This window comes from Amaranthus tricolor, chromosome 5 (genome assembly GCF_026212465.1).
Source record: "Amaranthus tricolor cultivar Red isolate AtriRed21 chromosome 5, ASM2621246v1, whole genome shotgun sequence".
Lineage (NCBI taxonomy): Eukaryota > Viridiplantae > Streptophyta > Magnoliopsida > Caryophyllales > Amaranthaceae > Amaranthus > Amaranthus tricolor.
The window spans coordinates 21,404,164-21,418,692 of NC_080051.1; the positions used below are offsets into that span (position 1 = coordinate 21,404,164).

A 14,529-nucleotide genomic window follows, 5' to 3' on the forward strand; every position below is an offset into this window, starting at 1 on the left:
ATTCGCCTTTGATTGATTTAATCCATAAGTAATTCTCTCTTCTATTCAGCCTACTTGTCCTATTTACTTTCTCATATTTGTCTAAGTAATAAGTTAACTCTTTATTGTGCATAATTAAGAGTTATTGGTGAATAGTAGCCAAAATAAATAGATATTATAGTAATCCTGTATTAAGATGTAAGAAATTATATATCTCATTTGACTATATTTTAACTTATAAATTAAAAATAAAATATAAATTAAAAGTGATTAATAAATAGTGACAAAAAAATAAATGAAACAAGTAGAAAGAATATGTAAAACTTGTAGATTGCAACCTTGTTCCGAAAATAACCTTGTTAAAGCTGACTTTGCCTCAATGTATGCGCATTTGACTTCAACGCTTTCAAGTTGACTTTGGTGCAGCTTCTTAACTCATAATAACTTCCTATATATAGGGTACAATTTTGTGATTCTAAAATGCAACAAGTATACACCACAAAGCTAAATATAGATTAACTTGATATATTTGTTCCAAAGTAACCACATACATTGTATAATCTACAAGATGAAAAACCTTTCATTTTTGTTCATCGTTTTTCTTTCTTTCACTCTTAGCAACGCTATTGAAATAGACTATTGTGTGGGAGATCCGAATCTTCCTAAGGGGCCTCAAGGTTATGCTTGCAGAGACCCTAGTACACTCACAGTTGATGACTTTATTTTCACTGGATTTCGTGGTGAAAAGTCTATTACAAATATTTTTCGAAACAATATTACTACAGCAACGGTAATTGAATACCCAGCCTTAAATGGTCAAGGTATCTCCATGGCAAGGTTAGACTTCGGTGTAGGTGGGGTTATCCCTGTACATTCTCATCGAACTTCTGAAATTATCGTTGTTATAAAAGGCACAATCATTGCAGGATTTATTGATACTAATAACACTGCATATTACAAAAAATTAGAAGTTGGTGATGTCATGATTTTCCCTCAGAGTATGCTTCACTTTCAGGTAAATGTTGGAAGAACTCCAGCCACCGCATATGTGAGCTTAAATGGCGCAAATCCAGCTGTACAACTAACTCCTCCATCGCTATTTGCTGGAAATTTACCTGCTGAATTAGCTGCACAAATCACTCTTTTAAGTCGCAAAGAAGTAATGCGAATGAAGAGATTATTTGGCACAGCTTAATTCACGTACCGTTGCTAAGAAATCTTTGCTTCTACATGGCAACTGCCTAAGTTACTTATGCTATTTTATATGCTTTTATAAGTGCAATTTTTTTTTTTTTTTTTTTTTTTTTTTGTTATTGATGGTTTTGTCATGTCATTCTATCATTGTTATTTTTACTTAAATTTCTGAATTAGGAAATTATTTGTGTAATGTTCTTCAGAATTTCAAGTTTATAATGCAAATGCACTGTGTTTTGCAACCGAATGAAGAAGTTATAATTTTTCTGAGATTTATGATCAGCAGAGTTGCTATATGTGTGTACTACTAGTTGCTTTTGTGCCTTGTGCGTGTAAAATTTCATATGACATTCTTATAATCATTTATCATATGAGATAATTCTTTCTAAAGTTAACATCAACAACTTATTCCTTTAATATATGAGTAGTATATGAGATAATTCTTAAAATATTTTTTTTTAAATTTAAAAGCTACATAAAATTTTTGACTAAAGTTTCTTAGAATATATATTTGCTTTTTTATATTGAATTTTTGCTAATTAATAAAGTTTTTTTATTAAATTTTTATTTTGAAAATATTTCATCAAGAAACGAAATATACATGATAATCAAAAGCTATTTTGAGGATGACACAAAAAAATTATGATAATATTTTTGGAAAATTATCCAAATTTGCCTTAAAAACTTAATTAATATTTATATAAATTACAATTAATTTTTTTCATTTAAAACACTATACATTCTAAAATTTCTCTATCTATTTTATAAGAAATATTATAGTTTGAAACTAATAAAGTACAACTAGTTCACCAACTAAAGTTATATGCTTAACAATGAGAGAATGAATGTCTAGTATTTATTAATCATCATTGAATACTACTTACTTAGCGTTATTACACATACATTCATTCACTTAAAAAGAAGTCAATTGTGACGTAATATTTTTGACACTTTATCAAAATGTCACAATTTTTAGATTATCCTAATATTTCAATCTTAATTTATAACATTTTTTACAAGTGTCATCAAATATTTTGATTATATTTGATAAACGACATAAATTAATACCTTAAATGTCACAAATGACACAATTTTTTATAGTGATTGAAGTATTTACTCACAAAGACGTCAAGTCATAAACAAATACTAATTAATAATTGTTCACCCAAGCTATGCTGCTAGAACTTAGGCATCAGAGGTGGTTTTTAGAGGCAACACTCTAGATTATCTAACATTGGTTCATTTTACAATAATCTCTAAAGAGGAGGGTGAGAGTACACTATAAACCTTCACCAATACGATCATCAATCTCCTTAACCTCAATAGCAATAGCAGGGTCATTTTGTTTATTTTTGGACTCCAAAGTTAGTAGAAACAAAGCTAGCTATCTAACACGTAATATATGCTGCGGTTTTTTAATTATGAAGCATAATATTGATGGAAAAAATTAAGAGAAAAAATATAGAGTATATACTACGGTTCTATAAAAAAAAAGGCCCTTCAAAATTCAAAGTGTAATAATAAATATAATACTTGTTTTATTTTGTATTATTGATATTTTAACTATTTACATCCTAATAACTCATATTACATAGCAAAAGATATAAACCATACTAAAATTTAATTCAAGTTGTTATCTGATATTTTTTAACCCTAAAAAATTAGATCCTTAAATAATAACATGCTTTACCCTTGCTAATCCGCAATGCTCTATATATGTACTATTTGTGTTGAACTAATTGTGTACATAAACAAAACAAAACTTATAAATTATTAATACCAAAAATTAAGGTATGTGGCCATCAAAATACTTGATAATTTGTGAAGAGTACACACAGTGGTTATTGCCTCATCTCGGAGAGAGAATGAATGCGTAAATTATTCTTTTGGTGCTAAATCCAGAATAATCTTGTTTAATTAATTAATTAATTAATAATTGAATCTTATTGTGCTGACTATGGTTGATAAGGGCAATTGCGTAAGCTTAGAAACGATCTAAGAAAGATCCGAGAAAGACACCTCCCTAATAAGTCAACATATAAAAATAGAATTCTAAGTAGAAAAACTCATTATAAATTTAAAGTATTATAGAAGTACAAATGACTATTTCCCATAAATATGTAAAATAAAGAAATATTTATCTAGATTAATTCAATATTTTTGTGATTTTCCTACAGTAATCTCACTTATAGATCAACCATGAATAATTCCAATTTTATAGATTATTTGCCTAGAGTAAATTATGGTAACTGGATGACCAGCTATTGTAGGTAATTTACCAAAAAATTAAACTGAAGATTAATTTAAAATTAGACAAAAATTTTGAAAATTTACACAAAAAATTATAAATAATAAAAAAAGTCAAAATTTATTAAAACATTTTTACAGTTTTTTCAACATTTTATTTTAATTTATTTTTTTATTATAAAACTTGCTATAACAAGTTATCGGGTTACAAGATTTACTTTTGACAAATACCTCCTAAAGTTTGGATTATTTATGGTTAATCAATAAATGGGTTTATTGTAGGAAAATCATAAAAAAGTTAGATTATTCTATATAATTTTTCCTAAAATAAATATAGTATACTTTAAAACTAAAGTTAATTTGATAAATTCATGTTCAATTCAGCAAAATAAGTTTGATTTAATAAATTGATAAGTTTAGTAATTTATTACAAAAGAATTGAATTAGTTGAAACTGGTTTAACCCTTGTGCATATGCACATATCTTAATTTCAATTATTAACACATTAGCTTCATACAAATAAATCAGATTAATGTTATATATTTAAATGCTTTCCTAGTATTAGTGTTCACAAACATAGAATAGGAGTAATAATAATTAAATAAAGTATTATGAAATAAAAAGTGGCTCAGTGATGTATGAATTCCATAATATGAAATTGATTATATTTTTAAATAAATCATGACGTATAATTTAGTCTTACCAAGCAAAATATATATATATATATATATATATATATATATATATATATATATATATATATATATATATATATATATATATATATATATATATATATATATATATATATATGTGTATGTATATATATATATATATATATATATATATATATATATATATATATATATATATATATATATATATATATATATATATATATATATATATATATATATATATATATATATATATATATATATATATATATATATATATATATGGAAATGATTGACTTAGAAAAAAGGCACTAGATATATAGAAGTATAAAATACATTTGATCCAATGCATAAATTAAGCAGAAGCAATATATAGCTACCTTTTCAACTAAAAACTGATATAACTTTCTAAGCAATGGTTAACCAGGGAATTAGCTAGTTGGTTAGTGCTGATAAGTATTGTTAATGTTATGCTAATCAGGCATGGAATGAGCAGCATAGCAGATGATCAGATTAATGATGATCCTTATATGACTACTTATCACTTTCAACCTCCTCATAATTAGATGAATGTTATCTTTTATCTCTCTAATCTTGTTAATCTCTTTGTCATTTTCACATGATTCACTAATCTTTTTCCATCCGTAAATCGTGAAAAGTAAATTATTGTCAATTTTAGACTATTCTTAGAAAAATTTAAACAAATTACGAATTTAAAAAGTGAATTAGTTAATCCATTATATAAATTTATCTTTAAAATGATGTGCTCTAATTATTGCTATTTAAGGTGGGATTGATGCTGATCATGGATGTTATTTTTGGCTGCTTTTCCAGATCCCAGCGGTTAGTTTTCCAAATCTCCTTGTCACTTCTGTCTCTTCTTGTCATCTTATTTTGTTAAATATGTAGTAATTTTTTTTACTAAATCAAACTTTTTTTATCAATCAAATTTTTGTTTTCAAATACATGTATGATTTAATAAAATAAATTTTGCTTGATAAAAATTAGTTGTGCAATTAGAAACAAAGACTAATAAGGTAAATGAACTAAAGTCAATTATCAACATAATATTTTGAGGTGAACTAAACATAATCCATGTAAGTACTAAAATAGAGTGCATGGATCATAATATCTACTCATTTTCTACTTAAGTATCTTAAATTCTAACCTTTTAATAGAAATGTGCGTGTCTACTATTTAACAGTGGACCAAGTCAATAGAAAACTTTTACAAGAAGCATGAATTCATTCTTAATACTTCACTCTCCATTTCATATTATTTATTATACTTTTGACCAAAACTGTAAAAGATTTTTAGTTATACATAACAAAAAATATAAAGATATTAATAGAGTATATGTTAAAACCTATGTATCTACTATTTGTGGCGGGTAAAATATTTATACATCCATTGGGTATGTACTCACCTTATACACATTCACTCTAAATCCGCGTTATATACTTTGTAAATCTTTACAAATTTAATTGTAAATATAATTCTGTTTAAACTATTACAACATAATAAAATAAAATTAAGTGACATTTATTTTTTATAAAAATATACAAAATTGCTATAAATTTGTATTTTTTAGACTAGAGTGCGTGACGGCTTTGGGGTAGGGCAGGTGGGTATGAGGTTGGGCGAGTGGGTATGGAGCAGATAAAACCTCATACTCACCACCTACCCACTAACCATGACGGTTAATATTTTCATACACATACTGGTCAGCCACTACAATAATTTTCTCAGCCCATCTTGTATGAGATCGTCTCACGGTGAGACGATCTCAAAACAATGCAAGAAGCCCATAAGCTAAAAATTTCTATTATTGGGCTATTTAACTCAAGTATAAGGCATGTCTCATAATGAGACCGTCTTGTCTTATATAAAAATTTGCGTAATTTTCATATGTTTTAATTTTGCTATAGTTGTTAGTCACGTACGTGTAAAACAATAATAATTAATGTAGAAATAGTTCATAATTAATTCTGTTTTCTGTTGTCTAGTGACAGGTACGGGGATATGGGAGTTTCCGGATTTCTTCCCGGTTTATGTAGGAAAATCAGTTGGAGCTGATACATCTGTTATTGGAAAAGATGTTAAACATGATTTTAAAGTGAGCTTGGCTAATAGACAATATGACTACTATACAATTGGAAAGTATGATACTTTTAATGATGTTTATATACCAGATAAGGAAACTACTGTTGAAAGTGATGTAGGATTAAGGTTTGATTGTGGTAAATTATACGCATCAAAATCAGTTTTTGATAGCAAAGTCTTAGAATCTTATGGGGTTGGGTTAATGAATCTTCTACACTAAATGATGATTACAAAAAAGGATGGTCTGTACTTCTCGTAATTTAATATCTCATCATAAATAAATTTTATGATCGTTTTATGTTAATAGTGTGACATAATTCGCTAATAACCTTGAGAATTGCAATTGAATAATGGCTTGTTTGGGAACTTAACTTTCATTTACAAATGCAGATTTGAGTTAAACTATTTGTTTGGATACTTTAGAATTTTAAAATGTGAATTCACACAAATTCCAAAGACTTGAATTAAAAATAAGTAAGAGGCCCAAATTTGAAAATAAGAACCTAAGGGCTCTCATTTAGAAATACAAAACACAAAGAATCAGTTCATAATATTAAACTCCTTCCCATCTTCTAAACCCTAATTTTCGCAAGTTTTCCAAACATTGAATTTGGATTTGAAAGTCATATTTTAAAAATTTAAATTTGAAATCCTAATTTTCAAATGAAATCATCATTGCCAAATACTACCTAAAGTGAATTATGGTTGGTTTTAGGCTATTTTTGAATAATTTTGAGCGAATTGTGAATTTAAAAGGCGAACCAATCATAACTACCGAATTACGTCTCACTTGGCTTATTAATCATGTGCTAATTATTAGGTCGCAGAAGAATGATTAGAGAAATTGTGTTATTAATTTATTTAATTAGGCAATTCCAAGAACGATTGCGCTTGATGAATCTGGCAAACAGTTGTTCAATGGCCAATAAAAGAAGTAGAGACACTAAGAGGAAATCAAGTAGAGTTGGTTTCTCAAGTAATTGAAGGAGGATCTATTGTTGAAGTATCTTTCGGGTAATATAAATATCCCCATTACTTAACAGTGTTAGGGCATTAAAATGAATTTTACGAAGAAAATAATATGATTGAAAAAGAACAAGTCTGACCATTAACTTGTCAAGAGAACTTTATACCAAAATTAACTTTTCATTATTATTTTTACTATTTATTACCGACTATCAAATGGCCGTAAGAGGTGTAATCTTTCTAATGTTCTTACTGGCTGATCTCACTTAAAATATTTTTCATGTAATAGTAATGGCTTAGTAGGGATGATCATAGATTGAGTATAGGTTAGATCCAGCTGAACTTATTCCCATATATTTGGTGTGAATTCTGATTCATATAATACTTAGTTGGTTGGTTCGTTAAAGGCGGATGTGGAGGTTTCATTCAAAATATCAGAGTTGAAGAACGTAGAGGAATTGGATTCAACATGGACCAATCCACAGATATTGTGTAGTAGTAGTAGCTAAGTAAACCCGGGGCATACAGCTGGTCTTGGACGAGAATGACTCATAATGAGACTGTCAATTTAAGCTCGCCCAACTTGGGTGTGTAACAGCCTGGGTATTTTTCAATTTTGATCTTAAAGGTATCAATTTTGACCTTAAAGGTATCAATTTTCAAAATTGATACTTTTAAGGTCAAAATTGATAAATGCCCAAAAAATTAAAATGTTATTACACGCATGAATTGTGCCGCCCCAAATTGACGGTCTCATAATGAGATCATCTCGTCTAAGTTTTTGTGCCGGAAATAACTAGATTATGTTGTCATATTTTTTATTGCGTGGCCATATTTTGTATTACCAATATGTTATTTGCTTCTAATATTGGCAGGTCTTCTCTTAACCCAACAACAGATAAACTAACTTTTGGAACTTTTAAGGAAGTTGATCCTACTATTGATGATGTGTCATTAAGGATTTTGGTAATTTACTAAATAAACCTAATTTAAAAAAAATTATTAATTATTATTCTTATAAATTATAATCTATCAAAAAAATTCTAAATTCACAACTAAATATATAATTTTGGATAGATTGATCATTCTATATTGGAGAGCTTTGGAGGCAAGGGGAAAAGTTGCATAACGGCTTAGAGTTTATCCTACAATGGCAATTCATAACAAGGCAAAGTTGTATGCCTTCAATAATGGTTACGGATGATGTTAAGATTACTAAATTGACTGCTTGGAGTATGAACAAGGCTCAAACTTTAATTGTTTTTCCTAAAAATTGTTATTTAATAAAAGTATTATTGTTCTTGTTTTTGTCTCTTGGATTTTTAATTGTTTATCTTATATTTTAATTATTGTTTTTCCTTGTAAATTTCATCATTCTCATCTTTTATCATGTTTTGTTTGTGTTTATTGTTTGCATCATGAATAGTGAGTAGATTTATTTTCTAGGGTTAGGGTTTGAACCTACAATTCAAATATGATTTGATTATTGAAAGTGTATATGAAATTAGGATTAAAGTGGTTAAATTGAGCCAATAACCCTAAATTAAATATGCTTTGTTGAACTAGTCAATAGAACTAGCGTGTGAGATTAGGATCAACTTTGCTTTAAATTCTTATTAATTCATTCAAGAAAACTAGGGGGTAAGAATTGAATTAGTAAGGTCTAAATTTAATAGTTAATCAACAGAGCGAGAGTTTAAGATTAACAAGATCATATTTAATCACACAATTAATCTGACATTTCATAAACATTAATGAGAGTTTGATCACACAAGAATTTAGGGGATTCCCAACACCCTAGATCTTTCATCATATAGTTTCAATCACATATTCTTATTGCATTTTTAGTTTGTTAGAAAACAACCGATCAAACACATTTTTCTCATTGAGCCATATAATTAGTAGAAATTAGCAAGTTTCTTGTTCTAACTTCCTTATATTGGACCCACGACTACACGTACACCTTGCACTTGCAGTTAAATAAAATTTGCACATCAATAGATCCTTACAATTTAAGAAAAAAAAATTTTAAAAACTAGTATAAGACTTAAAAGAAAGTGTAATTTTTTAAAATTGAATAGCATAGCAAAAGTCATTAGGATGTTTTTTATTAGTAAATTAATAAATCAAGTTATTACCATTCTAGAAAAAATAAATGAGTGAATGACAACCATTCTAGAGGGAGTTTCTCTTTCGTATAGGCATTGAAAATTAAATTCATATCACAGATGAAATGAAAAGCAATTAATCATTAGACTAATTTAAGATTCTCAAGCCAATTTGTTCCTTTTGGAGAGATAATACATTATATGATATATGCTAGCACTCTCTATGAGTGTTTTAAACATAACGCAATTTAAAATCAGACAATTTCATGGTAAAAAATAGTCGTGAAGTATGATTATGAACTTTTTATGATAATTAATTCATAACTCTTCTTTATCTCCCTTGTTGTGAGATGATGACATAGGGAGATTGAGTTGAGCCTTGTTCATACTCCAAGCAATTAGTTTTGTAATCTTAACATTTTCTGTTCCATTATTGAAAGCATACAACTTTGCTTTATCATTGATTGCCAATGTTGGATATACTCTTGCTGTTATGCAACTTTTTCCTTTCCCTCCAAAGCTCTCCAATATGGAATGATCAATCTATTCATCATAAAATATTTGTTTTGATTTTGGATTTCGTTAACAATAAATGAAAAAATAGATTGATTAACAAATAGGGTTTAAACTGATTAACTTACCAAAACCCTTAAAGATAGCTCATCGTTTATTGGGTCCACGTCCATAAAAGTTCCAAAACTTAGTTTATCGGTAGTTGGATTAAGAGAAGAGCTGAAAACAAGAAAAAAGTCTTATAAAATATGAGTCAATGGTGGTATATAATTGGAAAAATACGACATGTACACACTTTATAAGTTAAGAAGATATCATTTCGAAATCATATGGCAATATGAGGAAGGACTCTAAAGACTAAATATAGACAACACTAATAAACAATTAATTAAGATTTAAAAAAGCTCTTGAAAAAATAACCACAGAAAAACTAGTTATTATTTGCATTTTTATTAGAAAATAATTTCAATAAATAATTGTTTTCAAATCTAAATTGAAACAGGTAAAAGAGGGGAGTGAATATTAGCCACAAACCTTGTTGGGTCCGTGCACATTAAGACGACATATTTATTTGAGGCCTTGAAAATTCTGAAAAAGATAGCAGTGTACTCTTCTAAGCCTGTAGAAGCTAATGTTAAAAGCCCAAATGGCCCAACTTTTCCTTGAATGGATGCTCCTTTTCTACTACACAAGATTTGTGGGTTGGTCCATGTTGGATCCAACTCCTCAACGTTCTTTAACTCTGGTATTTTGAATGAAACCTCCACATCCGCCTTTAACGTACCAATATCAATTAGTTAGCCTTTAAAATAAGATTACACTCTAGACCTATCAAATCCGATCGATTTTGATCTAAATTCAAAATTTTAAAATTCAATAGGTATAATTAGATTTTACACCGTCTTGTATGAAATTGTCTTATTATGAAATAGAATCATACAATCAACATATCTGATCACTTTAAAATTATAAGTGATCAATTTAATCATACAATACTATAAAAATGTTGGAAAATTTCAAGTGTCATCCTCAAAGGAGGCATGACAAATGTTATTATTTTATTGGATGGTAGCGGATTACATGACAATATTTACCTCATTTAGAATTTGATTATTTTTAAAATTAGAGCTAAATTAGATATAGTATGGAGTATAATTTTTTATAGAAATTCTATATAACTAACCTAAAATTTGACATATTTAATTGAATGAAAAATTGATGTATTCAATAAATAATTTTTAAAAATATGTATTTAATTTTTGCTTTAAAAATCATGTGTTCGACAAATTTAATCACAACAACATATACTTGCATTATTCTGTGAAGTTATACTTTTATATATTTCATACTCATAAATTTGTGCATTGCACGAGTTTCTATACTAGTTATACTATAAAAGTAATAACTTTAAGGTTATAATTGTTTACTTTAAAATTGTAAGAGATGACTTTAAGGCGATAAACGATCTTTTTAAGATTGTAAGTGTATATTAGACTCATATGAAAACTTATGATAAATGGGATTGGGTTTAGGTGGACTTAACCCAAACTCAATCTATGACCATCCCTACCGTTCAATTTCTCTTGCATTTGATTTCATGAGTTGATCGTATTAAGCTATCTACATTAGTGTTCTATTCCTTTACCCAACTTCGTTAAGTAGCTTACGCCCAGAATAGCGATATGTATATTACCTGAGAGGCTGTGATTCCAGATACTTCAACGATAGATCCTCCTTCAATTACTTGAGAAACCAACTCTATTTGATTTCCTCTTAGTGTCTCCACTTCTTTTATTGGCCACTGCACCAACTGTTTGCCGGATTTATCAAGCACAATCGTTCTTGGAATTGCCTATTACATTACCACAAACTATCACTATTCAATTCTCTGCAAGCTAAGCTAATCACCAGAACTGCTCATTTGATAATCAATACTAAATGATGAACTCAGGATGATTAGTACCGTAAAATTTTATCATATGTATCATTTAATTCTCATGGTAAAGAAAGTTTCATTATAAAAACGATTTTTTGTTGCATTAGAAATGAACTTTGCGTAAAAAATGAGATTGATGAAGCAAAATATGTATAATCATCGTCATTCCAACCATTTAGTATTGATTAAAAAACAGGCCGTTGTTAGTTCATGATTCAGTTACCTGAACACCTGACCAACCCTTTTCGATATCATCAGCTCGAGTCGAAGATTCATTAACCCAACCCCATAAGATTCTTCTTTTAGTCATACCATCAAAAAACGATTTAGACGCATAATATTTACCATAATCATACCTTAATCCTAAATCACTTTCAACAGAACCTTCATCAGGTATATAAACATCCTTAACAATATCATACTTTCCAATTGTATAGTATTCATATTGTGTATCAAACAAGCTCACTTTAAGAACATGTTTAACATCCTTTCCAATCACCGATATATCCGCTCCATCCCCATCTGATTCTCCAACATAAACAGGAAAGAAATCCGGACACTCCCAAATCCCAGTACCTTCCGCTGAATGTAGAGGATGTTCTAGAACATTCCAATTCAAGAAATCATCACTCGTAAATAGTACTGCTAAACCGCGTTTTTCTTGCTGTGTACCCACCGCTACCCTCCATTTTCCATCGGGTAAGATCCATGCTGTTGTCGGGTCCCGAAAAGAAGAGGCATTGATCAAGTCATTGGTTGTGGGTGTTCCAATTATTATGGGATTATGGGGTGATTTAAGCCATTGTTTTAGGTATGGGTCAGATAGATCTTTGGGTAAGGCTAGATTTTGAACTTGGTGATTTTGTTTGTCGATTCCGGTGTATAGAATTGCGGGTTTGTTGCCGGGTAGGATTGTGGTAGAACCGGACCAACATCCGTTAAAGTCGTAAGGTTCGGATGGAGAAAGGGCAAATGGTTGTGGAGTCCAATTGATAAGGTCAGTTGATGTGGAGTGTCCCCATATTATCTGGGTGTGCCAAACAGGCTCCGGGTAGTATTGGTAGAAAAGGTGATATATTCCCTTGTATATCATTGGTCCTGTTATAGTTTCAAAAAAAGAGGGGAAATAAGTTTGTAGTTTGCTCCTTTAATGTGTGATTACTTTTTGCACTATTTACTTTTTGGGTGAAAATTTACGGAAAAAAGATATGACAAAATTAAGTGAATTGACTAATTTTTATCATAGTAAACTAAAGTAATTTTTACTAGCATTAATTGTTTTTTTAAAAAATAACAACAGTGTTTAATGAGTTCTTAACATTTACCGATCATTTAATACTTTGTTATTTAATGGGTTTTTAGTCATACTTGAGATTCTCTTAAAAATGAAAAAAAAACCATTAATTATTTATTTTCACGACAATCTTATGCACAATTTTTAGAATTATAAATATATTTTCAAATATATTGAAGAGGTTAATTATATTTTTAAAATAAGAGGTCGGACATTTAAACTTTAGTCAACTAATTCTTTTTTAAAACTTTACCCTCTCCAACTTACAGCTCACGGCCCAAGATTCACAAATGTCTGTACACATAAATTATGGAGTATATATGAAGTACAAACTATATGCACTTATATTAGTCATTATACTAAAAAAAAGTAATAATGTTAATTAAATCAAAAAAGGGAAGAAGAAATTAAACTTAACAGAGAAATGAGAACCAACCATTTGGATCTTCAAATTAGATTAGCCAAAACGTACAAATCCACGATCATCAGTTCATGACCAATCCCATCATTGATCAGCAAAGAGAAGAGCATGAGCATGAGCATGATTAAAACAATATTATTGATAGTACACAAAATTTTATCAAACAATTAAAACAAAATTATTAAAATAAAATGTAATTAAATAGATGATTAACTAAAGATTAGAGAGATTTTTTTAAAAAAATAAACTAAATATTAGAGAGATTAAACATACCATTCATCCAATTTTGAAGTGGTTGAAAGTGATAAGCAGTTCTGTATGGATCATCATTAATCTGATCATCAATTGTGAGTATATCACGATCATGATCATGATGGTGGATTGCTTCTTGATCTTCTGCTATGCTGATAATTACGCCATGGCTGAGTAGCATAAGATAAATACTCATTACCACTAATTTATAACATTCATTTTTGGCCATTGATCGATGAGAAAGTATTGATTAGATTAGTTGAAAAGGAAGTATTGCTAGTGCTATATGAATTGGATGAAGTATATATAATATGTTAATTACACAAATTTTCAAATAAAATGTATTCTGGTGAGACTATTTATTATTGAGCTGATTTAATATATATGTATTGTCTTAATGTGTTTACTTATAACTTTAAAATGATTACTTTTTAGAGTATTAGAGTGATTATTTATAACTTTAAAATAATTACTATCTATATTAAAATAATTGATTAGAAAAATGAGCTAATTATATAAATTCATCTAAATAAAATTAGATGATACGACTCTATTGCTTTTGGTATTTGTAAGTCAATGGTTTTGTATTTATTTTATGTCATTGATTATTTATTAAGTAATTAATTGAATTATTTATTTAGCTAAGATTAGAATTCGTACTTCTTAATTAAACTATTACTGTCAGATTAAAGAATAGTCATACTTGATCACTAGTCACGACCCTGATTTTGTCTTTTTAATTCTTATTTAATCATGTTTGTGAACGGTATTAAGGAAATCATTTTAAGTATGGCACATTACGTGTTTGATGTTTCTCCTCTACCCTCAATTTAAATATT

At 28.5% G+C, this 14,529-nt stretch overlaps 2 protein-coding genes and 1 pseudogene across 2 annotated transcripts; 2 read left to right on the top strand and 1 right to left on the bottom strand.

Annotated features, from left to right (window-relative positions):
• Window positions 1–472: 472 nt before the first annotated feature.
• LOC130812951 (auxin-binding protein ABP19b-like) lies at window positions 473–1,436 on the top strand. The gene has a single exon (XM_057678608.1). It carries the CDS (start codon window positions 548–550, stop codon window positions 1,172–1,174), a length of 627 nt encoding a protein of 208 aa, XP_057534591.1. The 5' UTR covers window positions 473–547; the 3' UTR covers window positions 1,175–1,436.
• A 4,354-nt stretch (window positions 1,437–5,790) lies between these two features.
• LOC130813564 (fructan 6-exohydrolase-like) lies at window positions 5,791–9,022 on the top strand (annotated as a pseudogene).
• Window positions 9,023–9,395: 373 nt separating this feature from the next.
• Window positions 9,396–13,974, bottom strand: LOC130813189 (fructan 6-exohydrolase-like). Its single transcript, XM_057678949.1, has 7 exons — window positions 13,712–13,974; window positions 13,454–13,462; window positions 11,947–12,821; window positions 11,481–11,639; window positions 10,322–10,560; window positions 9,916–10,006; window positions 9,396–9,817 (listed from the first exon to the last, which is right to left on the bottom strand). Exons 1-7 carry the CDS (start codon window positions 13,917–13,919, stop codon window positions 9,593–9,595), a joined length of 1,806 nt encoding a protein of 601 aa, XP_057534932.1. The 5' UTR covers window positions 13,920–13,974; the 3' UTR covers window positions 9,396–9,592.
• Window positions 13,975–14,529: the final 555 nt, after the last annotated feature.